Below are 25,968 nucleotides of genomic sequence, written 5' to 3'. Positions count from 1 at the left end.
ATGTAACAGAGATGGCTGAACCTGCCCATGGTAAACAGTGAATTAATTCTTTGTTTTGCTTTGCTTGTGTGCATGGCTTTTGCTTTCCCTATTAAGCTGTCTCTATCTCAACCCCTGAGTCTTCTGGCTTTTACCCTTCCAATCCTCTCCCTGATCTCACTGGTGGGGGGAGTGAGTGAGCAGCTGCCTGGGCCTTGGCTGGGGTTAAACCACAACAATAGGAAACTGTAGTAAGCCAACACCCAGTTTCCACCCCCTGTAAATACCTGTGGTTGCCCAGTTACTGTATGGCCAAACCCAAGCCACAGTGGTGCCACTTCAGAGCTCACCTTTGGCACAGAAAAACTCAAGTACTGCATCTGATTCCTGCCTGGTGATGTCAGTAGAGATGGAGACCTTGGAGCAGAAAGCCATATAGGTATAGACAGCATTAGTCAGGAAAGTTTTCTAGCATCAGAAAAGACACCAGGGAGCACAGGTAACTGCCAGCATCCCAGGAGAGCCTGTTGCAAAAATTTCTCTCGTTCCTGTTGATTCCAAGTTGAAAAAGAAAACTTTCCTAGAAAAAGCAGAGTAAGGCTCAAGGTTAACAGAATCACTTATTAAGGGTTTAAGAGCAGATGGAGGCAGGGGCTCTGGAGAAGGTTTCCTGTAGATGACCCTCTGTCATGTCAAATCTTGATGGATTTATGTGTCTGCAACAGCTTGTGCATCAAGATGGGATCCTTATCACCAAAATACATTTCAAACCCCATTTTAAAAAGCAAAATCAGAGTTAGCCAAAATTCATGCACATCCACCATATTTCCAAAATAGTGACTGATTTCTTGTTACCAATGACCTCCACTTCAAGAGTTTCCTCCAGCAGACAGGAGAGCAAGGCACTGTTCTGGAGTAGGAAATGCAGAGGCAGCAAATAGATCCAGTCACAAGGAAGGTGGTAAAGCTTTGTAACTTAAAACCTTAATAGCAGGGTTTTATTTATCTTGAAATATAGGTGAGGGGTCAATTTATGCCATACATAAAAAGTTTATGAACCAGTGCTCAGCACTGTGCCCAGGAGCCCCACATCAACCTTTGGGTCCAGGATCTTGATTCACAAGTGCATAAAACATGTCAGGACCCATCCTGTGGTGCAGCATGGCCCACATCCAAAATACAGCAGTCTGGTTCACCCAGTGCTGGCAATGATCCCTCCTCTAGGCTATTCCCTTTTCCCTGAAGTCATTCCCAGGAGGATCCAAGGCCATCATAGGCAGAGCACCACCAATTGTCCTTGGGTGTCTCCCAGGGTAGGTGAAGCCACAGCAGGGACCATGGACCCTTATCCCTCTGCAAGCTTCCCCTGCCTGTCCTGCCCTTAAAGAATCCAGCCTCACAGCCTAGAAGCACCCATGAGGTTGTGCGAACACACCACCAGTACTGCCATGAGTGTACTGACACTCACAGTTAGAACTCAATAAGTCAATGCTTGTACAGTTCAATACCGTATACTTTTATACTGTATATATATATATATATATATACTGTATACTTTTCTGTATATTTTCTCTAGGCAAGACAAATTTTCAGGACCATATAAGTATCAGCCCCTACATCAGGGCTATCAGAACCCACACCAGGGAAGAGAGTGTGAAGATGCCCTTGCCTGAATGAAGGATGTGAATCTGCACCTGAAGGAAACCAGCTGCATCACAGAAACCTGAAAAAGCTGTAGATGCATAACAATGGCTCACAGGTAAACAAGGTGTTGAGCCAAAGAAAACTCATATGTTCCCATAAAAAAACAAATTAGCTACTCTAATAGCATAGGTGGAACCATCTAAAATTGGATGAGTATTCAACACACCCCACTGGGTGCTTCTCAAGAACTGCTGACTACCTGTGTTCCTATTGCCTTAACATTAATGAGTATTTCAGCGTTTGACCCATGGTTCTGCCATTTGTCATTGCTGGATTGGTAACCTGTGCTTGAAGAGGGTTTTAAGCTCTAAAACCTGGATGCAATACTAGAAATCACTTCTTCAATGGGCCTTGACAATCTCTACCTTCTGAAAATGATACCAGCAAAGGCCAAACACTTCACTCTGCACCTTCTCTTGACTCTGCCTGAAGCTCCTGCCTGCCATACACCAGTCAGTGCAAAGGCCTATTTCAAGCAAAATTGTCATGTGCTTGCTTTAGTCCTTCCCTAACAATTTCCAACATCCTGTTTACCTTTTTATCTGGTGCTGCCAGCTGGGTGGAAGCATGGAGAGGACCAGTCATGGTGATTCCAGGACACTCTCAGTTGGGTTCCACCATCATCACTGGTGTTGGACAGCAGCACAAACAACACGTGTGTCACCAGGTGGATGATTTGCTCTGCCTGGTGGCACAGCTGAAGGGAGGAAGCAGAATGGTTCAGGAGCATCAGGGACTCTAAGAAGGAGACAGACTGGCAGAACCTGCCTTCCTGAGACAGGAACAACCACCAGAAAAAAAATATGATCAAGGATCTCCTGTATCTTCCTCCCCATCAGGCAGAAAACAGTAGCTCCAAAGAAAGGAATAAATGGATAAAAAGTCCTTACCTGGGCAGCAGATGAAATCCCTCCCTGTCCACCTCACTCTCCCAGGTGCCTCCGTACAGTATGCTTGAGGCTCTGCAGGTGGAATGCCAGTCAACATGTGATGAGGATGAAGGGCCAGCTATACCAGAGGCATTGACAGAGTCAGAAAGGCCTAAACAAGACATCACAACCACCTCTATGAGGAAGAAAAGTTGAGTTGTAGTTGTAGGTGATTCCTTTCTAAGGGGAACAGAGGGTCTAATATGCTGGATAAATGTTCCTCCTCTTAGGAAAGTCTGATGCCTCCCTGGGATCCAGCTTCAGGACAGCTGCAGGAAACTTCCCAGCCCCATTACTGGTCTTCCACGTGGGTGGCAGTGGAGCTGCAATATCCCAATCCAAGGGTCGTCCAAAAAGACTTCAGCCCCTTGGCTTGGTTGGTAAGGGAAGTGGAACACATAATTTTTCCCCTTATCCTTCCAGTTGCTGGCAAAAACAAGAAGTAAGAAACAGATGGACCCAGCCCAGTTCATGGCTCTGGGGCTGGTGTCACTGCCAGAATTTTGGTTCCTCTGACAATGGGATGGGCTACACAGCACCAGGCTTGCTGCCATCAGGTGAGATTCACCTTTCTCAGAAGGAGAAGGGGCTCTTTGCTCAGGAGCCAGGGGGGTTCATTGAGAGAGCTTTAAACTAGACATGCCAGAGAAGAGGGATAAATAATATCAGGCTTGCCTGTGACAAGCTGTGGGAGGATGCACCAAGGTTAAAGAGACAGAGTGCTAATGAGGGCCCTCAGACAAGCAGCTCTAGTGGTGTTGTCCTCATTGGAGAACACTGTAAATCTTATGGAGATGAGACAAGGACACCTGGGATAATAGAGGCAATCAGGGAAACACCAGTGAAATACCTCAAAGGAATTAAGGGGTGTCCCTCTAAGAAGGTGACACAGCTGACAGCCCGGCTGAAGGACCTCTACACCAATGAACCCAACAGACATGAGCTGGAAGACACCGTGCTGCTGGAAAGCTGTGACCTACTTGCCATTGCTGAAACTTGGTGGGACAGATCCCATGACTGGAGTGAGGCTATTGAGAAGGGAACCTTGTGGTTGGTGTCACTACAGGCCACTGCAGAAGGGGAACCAGCTGATGAAGCCTTCCTGCTCCAGCTGCAGGAGGCATCGCACTCTGTGGCATTCACATTATCTGAAAAATTCCCTCACCCAGGGTTTTTCTCCTGGGAAGCTGAAAGGCAGTGAGAGAGGCCTCAGAGAAAAGGAAAATAATTCTTATCTCATTTGCTTCTCCTGTGTTGTGCTCATTTGAAATGTGTTTGGAGATTGTTTACCCACAGGTGATTGTTTCATTGGATTCTGGTGTGAGCTGTTTTGATTCATTGGCAAATTGGGGCCAAGTTGTGTCGGGACTCTGGAAAGAGTCACAAGTTTTCATTATTGTCTTTTTAGCATTCAATAAGTATCTTTTCTGAATTCTTTAGTATAGTATTCTTTAATATAATATAGTATAATAAAGTAATAAACTGGCCTTCTGATAAGATGGAGTCAGATGCATCATTCTCTTCTCCTCGTTGGTGAATGTGCATTTACAATAGCACTCACAGACTCCTGTCCTGCTGGGGGAATTCAACCCTGACATCTCCCGGGGAAGTAGCACAGCAAGCTGTAAGCAGTGCAGGAGAGTCCTGGAATGCCTGGAGGGAAACTTCTCCAGCCAGGCAATAGCCAGTCCTGCCAGAGGGGACACAATGCTGGACCTGATGGCCGTGAATGCAGTGAGCTCAGCTGGGACACCAAGACTGGAGGCAGCCTGGGCCGCAGGGATCGTGCAGTGGTGGAGTTCACACTCCTGAGGAATGTGGGTCAGACAAAGAGTAAAATGTGGACTCTGAATTTTAGGACAATAGGACCCCCTGGAAACTGCCCTCTGGAACAAGGCAGCAGAACAGAGCTGCCAGATCTTTAAGGATGCTTTCCATAGAGTGGGAGAGACCGTAATCATCAGGAGCAAGAAATGAGGCAAGGAGGGCAAGAGATTGGTGTGGCTGAGGAGGGACCTGCTAGTAAAACTACAGGGCAAGAAACGAACAGGCAGTGGAAACAAGGACAGGTAACCTGGGGAAATTATAGGGATGAGGTTTGGTTGTGTTGGCACAGGGTGAAGAAGGCCAAGGCACAGCTGGAACTGAACCTGGCAAGACTCAAAGAATAACAAGGACTTTTACAGATGTGTTCACCAGAAAAGGAGAGTCAAAGAAAGAAGCAAGGCCATGAAGCTGCTAACAAGGGATGAGAAAAGGCCTGAGCTACTCAACAAGTTTTGCCTCAGTCTTCAATAGAAAACTCTCTTCCACACCTCTCAAGTGGATGGACAGCAGGATGGAAACTGAGGGAACAAAGTGATTCCCTCTATAAGAAAAGATCGGGTTTGTGAGGAATCTGAGTAGCCTGAACTTACAGAAGTCTATGGAACCCAAAAAGATACCTGCCTGTTGTCATTATATCACAAGAGTTTTATTGTCATTATATTGTAAAGGTTCCATATTGCTGGAATTTCAAACCTCCTTGATGTTTCTGGTAGGCAGCTCCTCTAAGCACTGACTCTTCCTTCTTCTCACAGTGGCCACCTGACTCCAGTTCCCCTCAACCAACCAATCCACTCTTTTATAACACTCTTCTTATTGGCTACAGCTGTGGCCTGTAAAGTCAGGCCTGCTCCTGACTTCATTAACCTGCTAATTATTAACCTGCTGGGTTAATAATTAACCCAGCTGCAACTCTTTAGGGGGTAAGATTACTTTCCATACTACATTTATTTACTTATATTCTATCCCCCTACACCTGCCAGAGTCCTGAGGGAATTAGCTGATGTAGTTGCCAAGCCACTCTCCATGATATTCAAAAATTCATGGCAGTCAGGTCCACACAACTGGAAAAAGGGAAATGTACCCATCTTTAAAAAGGGTAAAAAGGAGGAACCTGGGAAATACTGACCCATCAGCCTGGGAACACCATGGAGCAGATCCTCCTAGAAGCTGTGCTAGAGCACCTGGAGAACAGGGAGGTGATTCAGCTGTTCAGCCAGACAGCTTCACCAAGGACTGTGAGGGGTGTGTTCATCTGTGGACAAGAGAAGGACTACAGATGTCAGCTCTCTGGACTTCTGTAGGGCCTTTGACAAGGTCCCCCACTACCTCCTTTTTAAATTGGAGAGCTATGGATTTGGTGGGTGCACAGATCTGTGAATAAGGAACTAGTTCAATGGTCACATCCAGAGGGTAGTGGTCAATGGCTCAATGTCCAGACATAGTGATGAGTGGTGTCTCTCAGGGCTCTGTATTGGCATCAATACTGTTCAATATGTTTATCAATGACACAGACACCAAAACTGAGTGCACCCTCAACAAGTTTGCAGATGAAACCAAGCTGAGTGGTGCAGCTGACACACCTGAGGGACAGGATCCCATCCAGAAGGGCCCTGACAGACTTCAGGACTGGGCCCATGGAACTTTCATGAGGTTCAGCAAGGCCAAATGCAAGGTCCTCCACAGGTACTGAGGAAACTCTCAGTATTTATAAAGGCTGGGGAAGAAATGGCTCAAGAGCAGCCCTGCCAAAAAGGACTTGGGGGTGCTGGTAGATGGGTCTGGCCATGACCCAGCAGTGTGCACCCACAGCCAGAAAGCCAATTGTATCCTGGCTGCATCAAAAGCAGCAGGGCCAGCAGGGCAAAGGAGGTGAATGTCCCCCTTTGCTCATGTGAGACTGTCCCCAGAGAACTGCATCCAGCACTGGGGTGCCCAGCACAGGAAGGACACAGACCTGTCAAAGCAGGGCCAGAGGAGGGCCTGGGTGATGTTTAGAGGATGAAGTCAGTCTCCAATGAAAACAGACTAAGAAAGATGTTCAGCCTGGAAAAAAGGCTCCAGGGAGACCTTATTGAGGCCTTCCAGTACTTGACAGTGTTCTATAAGAAGGATGGGGACAAACTTTTCAGCAAGACCTGTTGCAATAGGACAAGGGACAATGGTTTAAAACTGGAAAAGGGATGATTTATACTAGCACTAGGAAGATGTTTTTACAATGAGGATGATCAGACACTAGAACAGGTTGCCCACAGAGGTGGAGGGTAGACACCCAACCCTGCAAACTTTCATCATCTGGCTTGACAGGGCTCTGGGCAACCTCATCTACCTGAAAATGTCCTTGCTCATTGCATTGGCGTTGGAGTAGATGAGATTTAAACATCCCTTCCAAAACAAATTATTCTATGATCAGGACTACTTTTCCTATTTACATTACTTTGCTTACATTAACAGTGGATTTCAGTTACCATTTAAAATAGCATGGCAGCTTTTATTGTCAGTACCTTGAGTAATTTCATCTCAGCAAGCTTAGTCATGCCTCTGTTCACTCTGCACTGCACAGAACAAGAGTTTCACAGGGGACAGTTTAGGAACTGCTGACACTATTTTCCATGTAGTACTGTGTCATGCTGAACAAGCCAGAATTTCAGGATGAATAATTTATCAACTGCCCATATTTATTCTGGATTGAACGGATTTCACTTTTCTGCAGAATACACAAGCTGGTTTCAGAGAGCAGTATGTCCAAGAACTATGACCCAACAGTAAATTAATGCCCTCCTGTCACAAAACAACCCATGAGCTACAACAGTATTGCAGCAAAGACCAACACAGGTTGGTGGGGATGTGAGTAGCCTTTGAAGTAGCAAAGATCACAGATTACACATGGAAAGCCAGTACAGGCAGCATTTTCCACACCTTTTCCACCTACCCCACCCCTGTGGTGTTTGTGAGATCCCTAGGATGAGGTAAGAGATGAGAATTTGACTCCATGTTCTCAGAAGGCTGATTTATTATTTTATATTATATTAAATTATATACTAAAACTATACTAAACTATAGAGAAAGAATACATCAGAAGGCTAGAAAAGAATGAATAATAAAACCCATGACTTCTTAGAACCTCGACACAGCTGGACCATGAGTGGTCATTAAATTGGAACAATTCCCATGCTGGGTAAACAATCTCCAGATCACATTCCAAAGCAGCAAAACAGGGAGAAGCTGAAGCTTCCCTGCTTCCCAGGAGAAGAAATCCTGGTGAAGGGATTTTTCAGAAAATATCATGGTGACATACCCTGTCTGCAGTGCAGCAGCTGAATCCTGTGTCCAGTCTCAGGCCCCTCACTACAAGAAGGACACTGAGGGGCTGGAGTGGGCCCAGAGAAGGAAGTGGAGCTGGGAAAGCTCTGGAGCACAAATATTGTGAGGAGCTGCTGAGGGAGCAGGGGGTGCTTAGCCTGGAGAAAAGGAGGCTCAAGAGGGACCTTATCCCTCTCTACAAGTGCTTGAAAGGAGGCTGCAGCCAGGTCAGGGTCTATCTCCTCTCCCAAGCAATCAGTGACAGGACAAGAGGAAATGGCTTCAGACTGTGCCAGGTGCAGTTCATGCTGTGCATCAGGAAGAGTTTCTTCACTGGAAGGGTGGTTATGCACTGGAATGGGCTGCTCAGGCAAGTGTGGACTCACCACCCCTGGAAGTGTTCAAGAAGCAACTGGACATGGCATTTAGTGCTATGCTTTAGTTGACATGGTGGTGTTCAGTCAAAGCTTGGACTTGATCTTGGCAGTCTATTCCAAAGTTTATGATTCTATGATTCCATGACACTGTCAGTCTCCTCTTTCCACTACAAGCAAGTTTTCATACTCCTGCACCATGTGAACATCTAAAAACCCACCACTATGTAGCTACTTCTCTTCTTCCTCTACCCTCTCCAGCAGCTGCAGCTGCATCAGTCTAGGAAGAGAGGGGTGACCACATCTCACAACTCCTATCTCCTTGTGCCCACAACACTTACCTAACAGCACATCATTGCCATTAAATGTTGCAATGTAGAAATCCTTTGAATTAACCCCTTCAGAATTAGAAAATAGACAACTCACAAGTTGCATCAAATATGCCTGCCATTCTGCTCCTCTCAGATTCTGAATCGTGCCTGTGACAAAACCTTCCTCGCGTGCTGCTTTATTTGTGGCATATAGGTGTAGAGAATGAAAATAAGGATTTACAGACCATCTGTTGCATGCTGTGGCTCAGCACTAGGTGCTGCTGGATTCCATTTCTGTTTTACCTATGGACATGACTCACTCACTGCCAGCTCTACTCTTCCTAGTCTCAGCTGACTCAAGAACTGCTTTTCTCATGATTTCTCCACCACCACCCAACATCCCTCTGCATCCATGAGAAAATAACTGCAGTCAGGGACCACAGAACACAGCCTGAAATTCTGCCCTGCAGCTCTTCCCTGGGGCAGAGCTGGTGGGCCACCACCAGCAGGAGTTGGCACCCAGCCAACATACCAAAGACCAGCTCATCAGCAATCTCAGCCAGAAGCCCCATTCTGGGCTGCTGTGTCCCAATGATCCCACTCTGGCTGATAATCCAATGTCAGCCTTTCCTCTTGCCCTGAGGACAAGGCAGAAGCCATTTCATGGTTGTATTTTCACGCTGATCCTTCTTACACACACACACACACCCCCCCCCCCACCATTTATCTCTCCCCCAGCAATTTCCAATAAGTGATTGCTACCCTGATCAAGACACTTCACCAGGCACTGAATTCAGGACAAGAAAGGAAAAAGTCCTTATATATATATATGTACATTTAAACATAAATAATTAGAATTTTACCAAACTCTTTAAGCAGAGACACACAACAAAAATAATCTACAGATATAACAACTTTTTATTTAGGTAAGCTGAGGATGTGTATTTGGCTCAGGACTTTTTATCCATGATTTTAAAGAGACTGACTGCAAATAATATAAAAAAATAAAAAATGTAAAATTAATCAATATTTTCAAAATTGTCACAAATTTTGAAAACATTTGTATAAATCCTGCAAACTTTGTGTACCCTTAAAGGGGCATAATTTAGTTACCACATATATTTGAAAATATTAGTACTTTACCCTAAAGTTTCAACATAGACATATTCATGATGAGTGTAATTTCAAGAGGGTATCAAAAGTGATCATGGTTAGAAAAATATACATACTTTTGCTTCTGGAAAAGAAAAAGTCATTTGAAATATCCATCAAATAAAATACTAAATAAAGTCTCTCCACAGATTTTTTTTCACAGTCCAAGATAAAATGGATGTTTATACACAGCTTATGCAATCTGTCATTTTCAAGGTAGAGTCACAGTTTCACCAGTACAGAAGAATAAAAACCTGTTACTACTCTCCAGACTGCTGCCTGCACCATGTGTGATTGTTTAGGCATGCCAAAAGAGCAGAGCCATTCAGTGATATCCACACAAATCGTAAGAAAGGTAGAGAAAATGCAGATGCACAAGAGCAAAGGAAATCACACTGGTAACATCGAGAAGAATAGTGACCAATAGGAACAGACATGAACTCTTTAGTAGCATGCAGTAATTCCTACAGGAAAAATAATCCCACCACACTCCAAGTATTAAAAGGACACTTTCATGGTGCTTTTCATTAATTTTCAGAAGTAATATTAAAGATTACTGTCTACTGGAAATAGCCTGGACTCAATTTGTTTCAGTGGATACAGTTTGTTGCTGTGCTTCAGTTCATGGCAGTGTTAAACTTCAGTTGCACACACACCAAGCAGAACAACTCCAAACTTTCAAGGTTTTGAAGGGAAATGAGATAAGAAGAAATTTTCAAAAACATGTGCTTTCACTACCTGAGTGCTTTGCAGTAGCCAACAAAGCAAAGATTTGGTTATTACTTGTTAAAATGAATTCTAGCGTAAAGAGGGAATTCAAAAGAGCAACATGGCACTTGCAACAGTAATTGAAATTAAAGAAATAGTGACACGTCAAGAGCTGACATCCTTTACAGTGTCCTTTTAAGTGTCAACAGACCAGTATCTTAGCTGCAACAGCAACAGAACAGATGCAAATCCTAACAAAATAACCAAATTGAGAATGTTACGCTATTTCACAGTAATAGTCTGTGGAACTACTGAACAGAAAAAAGCATGAAGGATAATAGCAGCATGTGGTTTACAATTTTAACTTCTCAGTTTATTAATATTAGTGGTGCACTCATCAATGCATAAAGCAAGGAAAGAAATTCTGTCAAAACTGTCAATTATCTACCACGTCAACACTTAACTATGGTCTTTGTAAACAGCTAACTCCTTTTTCAAATTAAATTGTAAAGAAAAGATATTTACATATATTATATATGTATATAACCACAAAATCAAAATTAAGTTAAAAGCTTATCAAGGAAATTGCATTTTGAGGAGAACATGATACAATATTAAATAATACATGTCCAAAGATTTTGAAGGCATTGTGATTTTCATGCTTTCTTCCTCCAGTCACTTTACCCTGGATTTTAATAGACTAAATACTTCATTTCAGAGTAAATGAGTGGAAATATTATAGAGCAGCTCCGGTAAAGAATAGCTCCACTACTGACAATTGCTCGAGGTATGGTGATCCAGGACTCTGACTTAAAGCAAAAATAAACAGCATACAAGGCCACAGCAAAGAAGTGGCCAATCAGTACCATTGGTTTGGGAGATAACCTGCATTAAAAACAAACATAAAACTAGTGAATAAATAGCATCAGAAAGAACTGAAAAACTTCCATTTTACAAATACAGATCTCCACCCAAGATCCCACAGCCCCTTCTGATTTAGGCAGATCTGGTCCTGCCAACTCAACTGAAAAATACAAACTTGGTTCTCTTGGGCTGCTCCAGTCTGCATTCCCTTCTATGGCAAGGCCAACATACACTGCTGCTTTCTCTTCATTTCTAGTTCTCTTTGTCTATCTCTTACTCTTTGTCTTCCCCCAAAGGAATATTTTAAACAGGCTTTTCAGTTTTAGCTCCCAGTCCAAAAGGAGAGAAGTATAAAAGCACACATTCTCCTATGTTCAGAGTAGTAGGGTTTACTGTGCATTCACAAGTTTCTGAGGGGCCATTCAAACACCTTCCCAGCTAGAGACTTCCCTGTTCCTTACAGCTGTTTATGGGAGGCCTCACCCAACACTACTCTCAGCTTGTGAAGTAGGAATCATCTCCACCAGCTGCTCTGGACCCCTCTACCTTATTCAAATTCCTGTGCCACCTACACTAGGGGCCACCAGCTTTTTAGTGGCCTTTTTTATGCACAAAGAAAAAAAATAAAAAGAACCAGCACTTCAAGACTCAATTTCCAATAAAGCTCCAACCTTCAGTATCATCTTAAAACCCAGGCTCATGTGGGCCATCCTCCCTGTGTTGAGCAGCCTGATGGGGGCAAAGCAGATCTCTCAGGGGCACACAATAACCACTGCCAGAACAGTGAACTTACACTGACAGCAATCCAACAGGACCTGCAACACATTCTCCTCCAAGTCTGAAGTAATGGAAACAGGCTTTCTTTAGCTGATGCAAGGAATCTACAAAATTAATTAAAATTAATAAAGCAAATATAATCAACACATACTGAAACATTTTTCTGCATGCACAACACTGATATTAAATCCAGGACTTTGTTGTTCTCTTCAATTCAGCTGGACTTTAAGCTGCTTTTATTTATACAAAGGATAGTCTTACAGAATATCTACATATTTTTGTATTAACTGACTATTGTTTGCTTTGGTTTGTTATTTAGCTCTAACTCCAGACTTGCCTTTACATTGCTAAAACTCTATTTAAAAATCTAGGCAGAGAACACAAGAAAACTTATTACAATTCTTTGATTGATATATTTTCAATACATAACAATATACACACAGACATGGACATCCCCTTCCCAGTCATATTTATTTACCAAGTTGTAACTAATCAGAGGTTAACTTTAAGATATATTTACCATCTGTGGCAGCAAAGAGCTCATAAAGTGCCTGGGCAAGAACATTCACAACAAAAGAATGAGATTTTTTTCTTGACCAGTAAAATGTTCTTTTTGCCTGAAAAAAAATAACAAAAAGAAATATTTCTGTGAGTAAATACAAAGGAACATTCAAAAGATTTCCAAAGAGGTGAGGTAGCAAGAGTCATGCTCATGGATATGTAGAAGGGATTTAGTGATATGCTAGGCTGATTCCAAGCTAGGTCATTAAGGAATTTCAAAAACTTGTTGAACCAGTTATCCAGGCTCCCCTCACCTTAAATATAGGAGGGAAAAGTTCCAGAGCATGTTTCTCATCCTACAGGGGGTGTCTGGGATACAGCTGAAACTTGAAGGATAATGCTCAGGTAGTTCCTTCAATTGACTGGTAATAAATAGGAAATGACTAACTCTGAGGTGACTAGCTGCCATTAAAGTGTCTGCGTGTGGCAAGACAAATTCAGATAAATCCTGAACTGTCCTGGCATACGGGGTTCCTCCAAGTGCTTCTCAATTTTCAAATACACTTTTGGAACCTTCAACTTGTAGTCTACAATTACACTACCTGTAATTTAGCCAAGACAATACATCCAGCCCCCTTAAAAATAGTAAACAAATAAATCTTATTATCTACTCATCAGAATTTTGGGACTAAGTATCACAGAAAAAATAAACCTTGCATGAACACTGATGGAGCAGATCCTGGGAAAGAAGGATCCCTTCTAATTTACTACTCAGATTAATGCAGCAGGCCAGGCTGAGATGTCTCTTGAAAGACTGGGTACACAAGCTCATTCTTGTCCAGGTTCCAGTCACACAAGTGTAATGGTTCAAACCCACCACTTTTAGGATCAATCTGGTTAAAAATGCCCTATGAAAATGGGAATATCAGGGTATCCCAGCAAAGTATCCTGACTGGACACAACACACCAGCCTCCTTAAGTAAAACACAGCAGGTCAGTGTGCAAAGTCTTGAAACTGCCTGTTGCCACACAGCACAGCAGTTAATTCACATCCACTGGTGAATACCTGATACCTGAATATTCCAGCCAAAGCTTTGAGAACTGCTATGCCTCACCAGTAACTCACTTGTCCCTGAGTCGCATAAAACCTAGAAGTGTGTCACTGAATTGCAGCAGAAGCTGTCTAAAATACATCCAAAATAAAGAATCACCTTAAGAACATCAGAATCTTCATAAAGGTCTGGGATATCCTGGAGCAAACGTCTCCATATTTTAACATCATTTAAAATAACACTCATTCCTCCACCAGTTAGAGGGTGTCTTATATTATATGCATCTCCTAAGAGAAGAACACCTAGGTAGAAGAGAAAAAACAACAGGATACTGCACAACTGTTATGGAATCTTAAAATTCAAATCCTCTGTAAAAAACATCAAACTTACTAAGAATTCATTCCCACCAGAAAATAAGATGTGTAACAACTAGAAATTAAAAAACAAAATCCACAAAGTATGTCTTTAAATTAAAAGGCTTAAAACAGCTTTCAGATAATCAAAGTCAAACTATTTTTTCCCTATAGGTATGTGTGTTCATGTGTCAAAGAATACACTTTTTAAGTTAATTTCTTCAATTTTTTATCATTATTTTCTTAGAAAGGCCACATTGTATAAGCTTAAGCAACTGAGTAAATTAAACTTACAGATAAAGCAGGCATTGACTTAATATCTGGTGTCAATGTAAAGATTCCAGTTAAATGCTGCCCAAGGTACACATTTTCAAAATATTATTTTTTATAGAAGATTTATGAGACAGTTATATTGAACAACAAAAATAGATCCAAGACAACAAAGTCCTATGCCCCAGAAGATGCTTATAATGCCTTTTTTGTTCCTTTTATTTCATAATACCCACCTTTCTTGTTTACAGCTGAGGGAGGCAAGAAGCTGGCTGGCATAGTCCTTAAACGATCATTCTGAACTGCTATTAAGAATGGCTCCTTTAAATGATCTGCAACAACCAAATATTTTAGTTACAGCAGTTAGACAAAGACACAAATCATTTGTACACAATCCATTATCTTCTGAGATATCACAGAGTCACAGAATGGTGTGGGTTGGAATGGGACCTTGAAGATCCTGTAGTGCCAACCCCCCTGCCATGAGGGGAGAGACTTTGCCTTGACCAGACTGCTCAGAGCCCCATCCAACCTGGCCTTGATCATCTCCAGGGATGTGGCAACCACAAAATCCCTGAGTAACCTGGTTTAGTTCCTCACCACCCTCACAGTACATTATTTGTTCATAATATCTAATCTAAACCTACTCTCTATTTGAACTCTTTCACCCTTGTCAATAGTTCTGCCCCATCTTTCTGGTAGTACCTTCAGGTACTGGAAGACCACACTTAGGTCCCCCCAAAGCCTTTTATTTTCCAGACTGAACAAATCCAACTCTCTCAACCACTCCTCATGGGAGGAGCCCTCCATCCCTCTGGTCAACTTGGTGGCCTCCTCTGGACTCATTCCAACAAGTCAATGTCCTTCCTGTGCCAGGGCCCCCAGAGTTTTATACAATCCTGAATCGCTGACCTCACCTTTACATAATCCTGAATTGCTTTATATAATCCTGAATTGCTGACCTCACAGATGTGAGCTGAACAAACTTCTGTGTGTTGTGTGGTGTGGAGCCAAAGAAGGGTAAATGGCTCCTGAAACAGTGACTGTGCACATGGGAAAAGCCACACAGCTCTATCAATTCAATGAAATGTGTCTCCTTTTTTTGACATATTTAAATGTGACAATTCTCTAGAAGCCTCTCCAGACTTACCAGGTAGTTGTGGATGAATGGTTTCAATCATATACTCTTTTAAATTTTTTGGCATTTCCCCTCGAATATCAACAAGGACTCGAGTTTCAGTTGAAGAAATCTTATAGATTAGCACTGGACTTGTTTTAGCTAAAACAAGTTCAGCATAATTAGCTTTAAACTGTGATGCATCCTTAAAAAGGAAAGAAGGGAAAGAAAGATTGAGACTGATTAATGAAAAGGTATTAAACATCAGACATACAAAATAATTTTCTAAAACACTTTTAAAAAAATCCTCTTTCATATAAAGCTTGTGTTATTATTCTCTTGAATGAAAAAGTGTTTTCAAAAAGAAAGTTCTGAATTTCAGTGCAGCAACAATTCTTTTGCCAATACATTTTAATATTTACTAGAATCACTAGCTTATCCATTTCATTTGAATGCCTCACCAAGTTTTAATATATGCCATTAAAAACCTGTAACATAATCAGTGTAGGAGTTTTCAATAAGCTAATTTTGTTTTCCTTTCATAAAGAAAGTGGTGGGAGGGAAAGAAATCCACTAGTCTAAATACAACTGAAGAAGAATCACAGGGCCCTATCTAATGAGGTCTTAAAGGAGATCCCAAAAGTAGACAAACTTGGGCAGTGCTAACTGGATTAAAGACCCAAAAAGTACTGGAGTTCCTACCAGTCAGTGTTCCCAGGCTAGTGAAAATTCTGTTAGCTTCAGTTCATGCTCCCTTAATTATTTTTGCTGTTAATGCATCCGTTAATGCAGTAGACACAGAGTGAAAGAACCAGACAGGATCTGCCTGGATTCTCCAACCACCCAGCCACCGACCCAGATGCCCAGTCCAAAACCAGGACACCACCTTCTCTCTTGACATCTGTAGGTCCTGAAGGCAAACATGTTCATATGGGTTACAGGGTAGCCCACCTTCAGCAACAGCACAGTGGTTTGTATAGGATTATACTTAAAAGTTACCTTCAAAATGCAACCAACAAAATGGGAGGACACAGTAACTTTGCTGGATATCAAGTTTTTCCTGAATTTGGAGAAAAGTCCATCAGCTACAACTGTAAGTGGAGCATGAAGTTCCTGCAGCATAAATTAAATATAAAGATAAGACACCATCAATTTTGCTACAGAACAATGAGAAGCAATTCCCAACATGGGTATTATAAATACTGTGGGGTTTGCCTTCCTTGTATTCCTATTTATCTATTTGCTACACAAGCTGATCTAACAACATACTCCAGCTTTTTTAGAAAACACAGCTATGGGAACTGTGTAGAAACTTTGATTAAAAAAATACAATAAAGAGAAGTATTTGGTCCCTTTGGGCTGTAATGCTCACAGAAGAAAAAAGAAAAAATAATAATTTCAAATTAAAGAACTATGTATAAGCAGCTATAGAAAACCAAACCAAATTATAAGAAACTGACAAGCTGTAAGCACATAGGCTCTTCTTTAAAAGACCATACAGGGAGCTCTGAGCAGTTCCAAATTTACTTAGGAACTAGCCAAATAGTATATATATGGACAAAATACAAATCTGAGTAAACTCATCAGGTTCAGCCTGAAGGTCTGTGCAAATTCTAATGTTTAACACATACATTCTTCTCGAACATAAGCAAATAATTCCAGTTACTAAAATGTACTTTTATGGTCATATAACAACATTATTATACTAGGAACCATTTAATGGTAGGTGCTTCCTTCTATCTACAGCTTTCTCAGTGTCAGTATGTTCAGTGATTGAACTTCAAATGGCAATAGATTTACAACAAGCATTAGTCCTCAGCTTTGAGTGATTTCATCTGCTCGGCATAAGCAGTAAGAAGTATTTCTCCTTTTAGCTTTAAGTTTGCAAGTAAGGCAAAAAAGGCACACTGTGTTTCATTAGTACTCCTAGGAAATCTTTTACTCTTGTATGGGTGAGTCACTCTGTGAGCGAGTTCCTCTATGAGCAGTTGCCACCAGTATTGGAGTGAATTCATAAAATCCTAGAATATTCTGAGTTGGGGGGGACTCACAAGGATCTTCAAGTCTGACTCCACTTGGTCACACAAACTTTAACATCTTTTACTGTGTGAAGGGAAGTTGGACAAAATCAGATGACAGTAGATGTGAGTAAGGTAAAACATGTTTTATGTGTCTGTGCTTATAGAAGTGAGCTCCTGAGTAGAGTTACCTCTACTATGGATTCACCTCTTTCCTATGGATTCCTAGCTTGGATGACTGCAAGTTCTAATTTTTCCTGCAATTAGACCAAAGTCACCTGTCCATATCAGTTCCCTGCTGTCTAATGAGTAGAACACTCATGCTACAATTCCTCCACAGTCAACACAACCAACCTTGAGTCTATTCAGTTGCCCAGTTTTGAAAAACTGTGTAATTTTTAGCATACTGGCTAATTTGAACCTCATTTAAGAGAATAAAAATCTCAAAGGTAATGTGGTGGAGAATGTAGGATGGAAAGAACAGAGAAACACATACACAACACAGCCACTTTTCTTTATAAAAGCAGGTTAAGGAATGCAAACAGGCTTGAGTTTGGGGTTTTTATTCAGCTAAGAACTTCCTAGCTGTAAAAACTCACAGGTAGGGAAACATAGTAAATATAAATGTATAATGGAAATTTCTAATAAACTAGATTTCTAAAATCAAAGGAGATCTAAGCCAACAAATGAGACAGCTCTTTCCAGCCACAGAACTTCTGCATTCAGGGCAAAACATGAATCTGTTTATCCCCAGTATAGAGACAGGAAACTTAAGGCCTTTAGAACAACATCCAGACTTTCAGGAAAGATGCAGGCTACAACACTGGTCACCTAAGTGTTCAAATAAGTCACACTTAAAATTACAACAATAACATCTATAAGTATGTGAAGCTTAAAAACAGAACTCAAAACAAAATACACGTTCCCCTTCTACCCCTCAAACAAAATAAAACAAAAACACCCTTCTATGTTCCTGGATGATAAAGCAAATTGAATTTGGGAAATAAATCCCAACAAACACCCTTCTCAATGCAAAAAATCCTCCTCCTCTCCAATATCCCTGTCTTTCCCACACCCATGATTCAGTGGCTTATTCTCTTTCCTGATACAGTTTCATTTATTTTACATGGCAGCTAAGACAGACCAAGGAACAGACTTGGAACTCACTCCTCCTCCAGCTACCTCAAGAGGGGTCAAGGGTGTTGTTACTTCTCTGCTCTGCTGCAGCACTCAGCCATTGAGTGGCTGAAATGGCACTTGCCTGAGGACAGCCTAAAACCAGCTTGTTCCCCTAAGCTTTAAGTGCTTTTAAAAGGCTCTCTCCTGTTTGGTTCTGTGCCACCAGCCCCATCTCAAAATGACTTAGAGATGGAAAGATGTCAGACACCTCTGATCTTAGAGATCTGAGCAGGATCTTCCACCTACCCAGGACCTTTCTCCATCTAGTAAGGAAGGGAGCATGGCATAGGCAGGTTCCCATCTTTCCCATCAGAGTACATCTACATAACTGTAAGTAACAAAGGAACTTCAAAGTCCACAAAGAAGATCACAAATTTGGTTTTCCTGGAGAACAGGCAGCATATCCAGAACTTCAGTACAGGAGGTTCCACCCAAACTGGTCTCTCCTAAGTTCACACAGTTTCACAGCATTTAGCCAGCAGTTTAGCATTAAAACATGCCAAAATTCTTTTTCTGTCATCCAAGAAATGACAAGACAGAGCTTTCACTATCATAAAGTAGCTTTTTCATTCTCATTCCCTCACTAGATGGTGGAAGTATTTATGGAAATGCAGACCACTACACACAGCTGAAGCACAAATCTTAATATACTGTTCTTTTCACCAGGAACTCTTGAAAAATTTTAAACTCCAGACATATGAATAATGAAATAAATAGTAAACTGAATTCTCCAGAGAAATGGAAAGCAGAAGCTTCATAAGAAGTTATAACAAGAATTCCCATATTCCCAGACTGTATGCACTAAAATCTTTGGCTTTCTTGATAACTACATTATTTCTGTACCAGGGCTCTGACATACAAGCTTTTAAAAATTATATATATAAAGCAACCCTCAATTTTCTCAACAGTTTAACAAAGATTGTAACAGAAAGCTCTTACCTTAGTGTCACCAGTTTCTTTGTCCTTGTACTGAACACCCACAACACAGTCATCTTCCTCTAGTAACTGTAACACAGTCCCTTCAATGAATTTTGCACTGAAATGAAATAGAGGGGTTAAAACAGAAGAGGATTAATGATGCCAGCATTTCAAGGCACTAGACATAGACAGAAAACCAAATTTTCAACAATGTTGTCTCTGCCAACACAATTTAAATTTTGCAAAAAAAAAAAAAAAGGTTCTTGAACACTTTCTGAAGCCACATTAAATGTCAAAAAGTGTTGGTCATAAATTTCACTTTGACACTACCTTTGGTTTGATACTTGAATATTCTAAAGACTGTACTGTTTATCATAAACATCCTGTCACTTAGTAGAGTCCCAGCTGTGCCCCACGGCCCTGTGAGAGATGCTGAGAGGAGTTTCATGCCTAATAATGGTCAGAAATCAGGGAGCTGCCTGAGTCATCCCTGCCAAAAGCTAGGAATCGCTGACAGTGCAGGTGGGAACTAACTCTGAGGACAATTAAAGAGCAGGATCAGCAGCACCTAAACCCTTAAGGTGAACACTAGATAAAAGTCAGGCACACAATTCTCAGAGCAGTCCAAACTAACCTAACCTGCTTAGGACACAGGTATCTAGTTTGTCACCTCAGGAATCTGGAGAGAGTTCTGGGTTTTTTTCTATTTATGCTTTTAAAGTTCTGCTAACACGTTCAAGTGGAGCATCCCCTGCTTCTATCTCCCAACCAAAACTATTTTGAGTCAGAAATTAAATCCCTCTAAACTTAATATTCTTTGTTGGATCCAAGCTGTTAGACCTCACCAGAGCACTTCAGACTCAGCAGCTTGAAATGGGACACTCTGAATCTCTTGCAAACATTCCATATCCAGATGGAATTCCTCAGCTTTAAGAACTGAGCTAAAGGTGCACGTGAGAATACAACAGCTTGCTATTTTAGGCTCTTAAAAGGAATACAAGCATCTCAAGTAATGGGGTTTCTTTCCCCTGGCATCCAGCACAGACATTTCAGAGCAGCTCATGACTGGCTTAATTTGACAATAAACAGGCACATTGGCTGTATCAAAATATGAATGGTTATGAGTGAGCACTCAACAGAAACCTCAACATGAGGGACAGCAGCAGCATGCCAGGGAATCAGAGTCCTGCAGATCCTATCAGCTCTACGTTTCTTTTACAGCTGTTATTTCAGTTACCTGAGTGCTCACTTCTTCATCTCATTCTCATCCACTGTGAGTTTACAATTATATATAATTAGTTTATTATTATAAACCAATGATGCCTTACCTCCTTCTGCAGCAAAAATAACTTATTTAAAATACATTCATATTGCCTAGTGCTTATAAAGAGGATATACTAATCAGTAATAATTATCCCCTATATCCTCAAAAGCTTTGTAATAAAACCCAAAATCTCCTGGCATTATTAAGAGTTCTTGGTCTTTCAGTGCACATAAACATGCAGTTTTCTATGCCACAAATTAAATGGCAAGCAAGCATACACAAAAACATTCAGGAGTGTGTGGAAAATGGGAAAGGATATCATTCAAGTCATGAACATGATTTTTGCAAGTTTTTGTTCCAAATCCTGTGTACAGCTACTGGAGTTTTTCCCACAGGCTGAGCACTCAGATGCCCAAATTTCATTGAACTCAGAGCCTCGAGAAGGCTTTAGCTTTCAGAGCTAGTGAACACAGTCACCATTAACTGTAACTGTACTACAGAGCTGCTATCTTTAGTGCCACTTTTAGTAATTCACATGATATAACAAACTTGAAAGGAGAAAGCAATTTTCTAGCTCAGAATAAAGACGTTAGGTAAAAATATCATAATGCCATATGGCCCTTGTAAAGGGCCATATGGCACTATGATATTCTTAGGGGAAAAATTATTTAGGGGGAAAAAAGACAGTACAAAAAAAATACCACACAGAAAGCAGCACCTAGAATCTATTCTATTTCAATAAAAGTTTACTTCTCATCTCCTTTATAGAAGAAAGAAAACATTAAAGAGAAAGCACCAATTTTTTCTTTTAATTATGAAAAGAAATTGTCTTCAAGACTCTGAAACATACAAATTATTAACTGGAAAGAGCTACTTCCATTTAATGCTCCTTTTTAGTTACTTTGGCTTATTTCTTATTGTCAAAAAAGAAAGTAAAACAACGTACAAATGTAAACACTTGATTTCTATCATCACTGATAACATCAGTGTCAAAGCTACAGCTACTGCCCAGTGCAGGAGGGCTGGACCATCTGACCTTCAAAGGTCATCCCTTCTAACCCAAACCACTCTGTGATCTAACATTTCGTGCCAAATTTGCCACTCATGCCTTGCCTAAAGAAGTTCTGTGCGCTGCTCACCAAGAGGAGGTCACTACTTCTGATAAAATGCCAAACACAAGAATCAGCAGAAGAGAATCAACCCTGCACCTGTGAACTGTTCTCTCTCACAGATGGGCAAATATCTTGCCTAATATTTAAAGCTGATACTCCCTTAAAGATTAAGCTGTCCCAAAGTGTGGTATGTATATGATATGTATGTAACTTATAAACTTGTCTACAGAGAGCAGAATGAGTAACTCCAGCTGCTACGTTATCTCACTCCTGCTCATCACAGCCCTCTGTGCTGGGAAATGGTTGAGGAATCTCATGGAAATGATGGGAACAATGCTTCTGAATCTCTGGATCCCAACTGTGCTGTTCACAATGTGACTCACTTGGGCTCTGCCATGGCTGCCCTTCGGAGGCCCATGATAAACTGGCCATGATGAAAAGATCTTCCACTGGCCACATGTCCATCTTCAGATGTTGGATAAGGAATCTCAACCTCCAATTTGCTCTCTAGATCATGAATTATGTAACCATTTACTATTTGTGAATCAATACCTTCTACTGTATCTGCAAGATAAAAGCCAACAAATGGATTAAAACAAGTCTTTAACAAAGCCTAATTATTTATTAAACGCATTTCTTTACACTGGGTCCAATTTTCTTAAGCAAAATACACATGCTGAAAGAAGAGTATTTTCAAAATAGCAAACTGGAAATACACAAGTGATTTTTAATTCAAATGTTAAGTGCAGATAATGTTTTTCTTATTTTTTCCTGTAGGCATGCTTTAACTAAATACACTGTTGAGTGTAGTAGATCTGTTTACACTCTGAAATGTACCCACCTTCAAGACCCAGGTCTCGAAGAGCATTGAATCCTCCAGGCTGCAGCAATTCTCCAACTATCCTGTCAGGTTCTTTCAGGTCCCTCTCTATCACAGTCACCTTCCTTCCATCTCTGGAAAGCACTGTGGCCAAGGAAGAACCAAGGACTCCTGATCCCACAATGATAATTTCTGGATCACATTGGGGTGACAATGTTGTGTTTGGAGCCGTCTCTGTCAGATACACATCTGAGAAGTTCACTTCTCTTTTACCCTTTAGAAAAACAAAACCAACAAAGTTACACATGCCAATGGATATGTACCATAACCTTGTCAAGAGGGCTGACTTTGGAGCAGCTTTACTCTGAGCCAGGGTACTGAGGATGCATTGGAGGTTGGAAGGCATCTTGCAGCTTAGTTTTGTCCAAAATTGAATCTGTCACACTCTACAAGGCAACAAAAGCACAACAAGCAGAGAAAAGAAAAACCAACACTGCTGCAAATCGAGACCCTGGCTAAAACCTGCTATAAAAGGCAGTAAGAAAAGGCTGTCCCATATTCTTGTCCTATAAAATAAGACTGATACCTTCATGCCAGTGAACCACTCCAGCGTGGAGGCCTTACCACTTTTTAATGAAAAAGGTATTAGATTTCCTGGAAAATGTATTTCTCTGGAAAACACACTCCTTTTAAATTATACTCTAAGTGAACCTACCTGACTAACTAAACAGCAACTTATGGTAATATTCAGAATGAAAAAGTGTCATCAGAAGCAGCTGCCTGGGAAATGCTTTTAAGAAGTAGTCCTGAAATGAAGACTCATGTAACATCTAAAAGTATAATCAATATCACCATTCATCTACATTTAAAGCTGTTAAGAAGTGACATATATTGCACAGGACATCAGTTAATACAGAACTGGCATCTTAAATCAGCTCTATTATAGAACCTTCCCCAACAGCACCTAATCACATACACTTCAAAGTGAAAAATAATTTTGGGGGCAACTCCAATGCAAAGCTGCAAATCATTTCTCCAGCTGGTAGATGAGAGTTCAATTCAGTCTTTCACAAATGCCTCAGCACTGCAGCGCTGACATTGGTAAAATATGATTGCATCAGTGAAACACACTGACACCAGAATTTTTAGTGGCCTAGTGTCATGTTTGTATCTACAATACAGCAAGAGAGTGCAAAACTATCTGAATTCAGGTAGCACAAAAAATTGGTAAAGACAGGCTTGAAGAGAAAAATAAAAATCAAAAACCTTTGACTTGCAGCCAATACCAGTTTCATGTATTTCTGTGTGAGGGGTCAGTGCTCATGTGAAATTGCCCAGAAGTACACAGGAAAGAAGCCAAATAGTGCTGACCACAGATGCACTGGATATCTATGTCCAGTTCATAGTCTTGGATGGCAGGACTCCAGCTAAGCTCCAGGCACCACCTACAGCTCTTCACTTGTTCCACAGCAAGGGAACTGACTGACTATCTGAGCAAGTCCTGCACCTATTGTACAAGCAATAGATCAGCAATCATTTCCCACTAACTCCATCTGCAGTTGCATAAACAAATGTGTTTTATCCATAAATATTATGAAGCTCATCAGAGAGTTACAGAATGGCAGAGGTTGGAAAGGGTTTCTGGACATCATGGGGTCCAAAGCCCCCGTTCAAGCAGGGTCAGAGCAGACTGGCCTGGGCCCTGTTTTGGATACCTCCAAGGATGGAGACTCTTCCACCTCTCTGGGAACGTTGCAGTGCTTAGTCACCCTGGCAGTAAATAGTGCCTCCCAATGCCCAGAGCAAACATCTCTGTTTCAGCCTGCTCAGCCCCTCTCTTCCAGTCACCAGGCACTGATGGAAAAAGCCTTGGCACAGCCTTCCTGGCACCCTCCCTGCAGGTATTTACACACAGCCTTCTGTTCTGGACAGTCACTCGGCCTCTCCTCATAGGCGAGATTCTCCAGTCCTTCAGCTCTACAAGAGATTGGCAACCGAAAATATTTTTCGGCTACTACAATAAGCCTTTACTCCAAATCTTTCTTAAAACATATTTGTTCTGATGCTAGAAAACCCCTGGTCAACCACTGTCTACCACAAAGTAAGTTCCACTCTTTCTTTTGCCATCCAAAACTGACACAAAATATGTCAAATCAAGCATCCAGCATCTAAAGACAAACCCTGTCCATCCCTTTTTTAGCTCTTTTCCCTCACCAGAGCAGCGTGTCAGCGGCCAGAGGGAAAAGCAGCAGGACCCTTCACCTCATGTGCCGCGTCTGAATCCAACTCACCTTTCTGGATTTGGGCTGTTCAACTTGCTGAGACGCCGGGGTGGGTTTGGCCCAGAAGAAGCCAACCAGCGGCAATGCTGAAAGCACATCAGAGAGCACCCCCAGGTGCGACTTCTGCTTCTGCTGCTGCCGCTGCCGGGGCCCCCTGAAGTGGTACCTGTAGGACAGCACCAAGCCGAGCGAGAAAAACACCAGCACGGAGAGCAGCACCTCCTTGTTAGCGTAAGTCATGAGGTCCCCACACTTTTTATACACGTAAATGAAGGAGGCGATACCCAGGAAGGTCCACATCGTGAGGGTCACTGATCTCGGTTGTTGCTCCAAAGCTTCGCCACAGATGGATGCTGCCGAAAACAGGGTTTCGTGGAAGGGATGAAAAAATGTATCTATAGAAAAGCGACGATCTCCTTTTTACTGGAAGGTGGGGAGATTTCAATAGAAAAACAAGGAGCCCCAGAAGAGGAACAAGCCCCACCTCGCCAGGCTGCCACAGAAGCCTGGACAGCGATTCCAAAACCGGAAAAAAGAACAATATAGAAAATGTCTTCTCAAGAATTCCCTCCCGGACACGCGATGGCGGAGGAGCTGGTGCTCGTCTCACCGCCCCCAGTCACCCCTCGGCCGTGCCCAGCCCCGCCCGGTGCCGGGACCCTCCTCGGCTGGCGGCGGCGATGCTGCCGAGCCCTCACGCCCGGGGATGAGGCAGCGGCGCCGCGCGGGGCGGGGGGAGGAAGGTGCACGCCCAGGGGGGCGCGGCTGATGCTCTGCTCTACCTGCCCGCACCAGGGCACCCCGCAGCCGCCTCAGGCAGAGCAGATGCGGTGCCGCTGCCTCCCTCCTTGACCCGGTCGCGGCGCCCGGCGGCGCCTTGCGGCAGGAATGGGGCCGTGGGAGGGAACCAGGGGCAATGGGCGCGAATGGCGAGGGCGGCCCGCGGGAGGGGCGGCCCGCGGCCATGCTAATGAGTAACGGCCGCCGCCGCCCCGCGGGCACCGCGCGCCCGTGCCTCAGCAGCGCCGGCCAATCGGCGGCGCTATGCCGAGATGGCGCTATGGCCAGCGACCAATCGGAGCGTCGGTGGGGCGTGGCTTGCTCCCGCCGGGCGATGTGACGCGAAGGGCGGGGGGGTTGCCGTGGTGACGCTGCGG

At 42.4% G+C, this 25,968-nt stretch overlaps 1 protein-coding gene across 2 annotated transcripts; it reads right to left on the bottom strand.

Moving 5' to 3' along the window:
- Positions 1–9,315: 9,315 nt before the first annotated feature.
- SQLE (squalene epoxidase) lies at positions 9,316–25,676 on the bottom strand. Of its 2 annotated transcripts, XM_058807463.1 has the most exons (12): positions 25,296–25,676; positions 24,821–25,164; positions 22,551–22,803; positions 22,093–22,273; positions 19,355–19,451; positions 16,218–16,331; positions 15,252–15,423; positions 14,338–14,433; positions 13,638–13,780; positions 12,446–12,542; positions 11,942–12,029; positions 9,316–11,169 (listed from the first exon to the last, which is right to left on the bottom strand). In XM_058807463.1, the coding sequence occupies exons 2-12, from the start codon at positions 25,109–25,111 to the stop codon at positions 10,977–10,979; spliced, it is 1,725 nt and encodes a 574-aa protein (XP_058663446.1). In that variant the 5' UTR covers positions 25,112–25,164; positions 25,296–25,676; the 3' UTR covers positions 9,316–10,976. The 2 variants fall into 2 exon arrangements, with proteins under 2 accessions (XP_058663446.1, XP_058663436.1); XM_058807453.1 differs by having other exon boundaries at positions 24,821–25,676.
- Between the last annotated feature and the right edge of the window lie 292 nt (positions 25,677–25,968).

The sequence above is a fragment of the Ammospiza caudacuta genome, chromosome 1, assembly GCF_027887145.1.
Source record: "Ammospiza caudacuta isolate bAmmCau1 chromosome 1, bAmmCau1.pri, whole genome shotgun sequence".
Taxonomy (NCBI): Eukaryota; Metazoa; Chordata; class Aves; order Passeriformes; family Passerellidae; genus Ammospiza; species Ammospiza caudacuta.
This window is presented reverse-complemented; position numbering and strand designations above follow the sequence as displayed.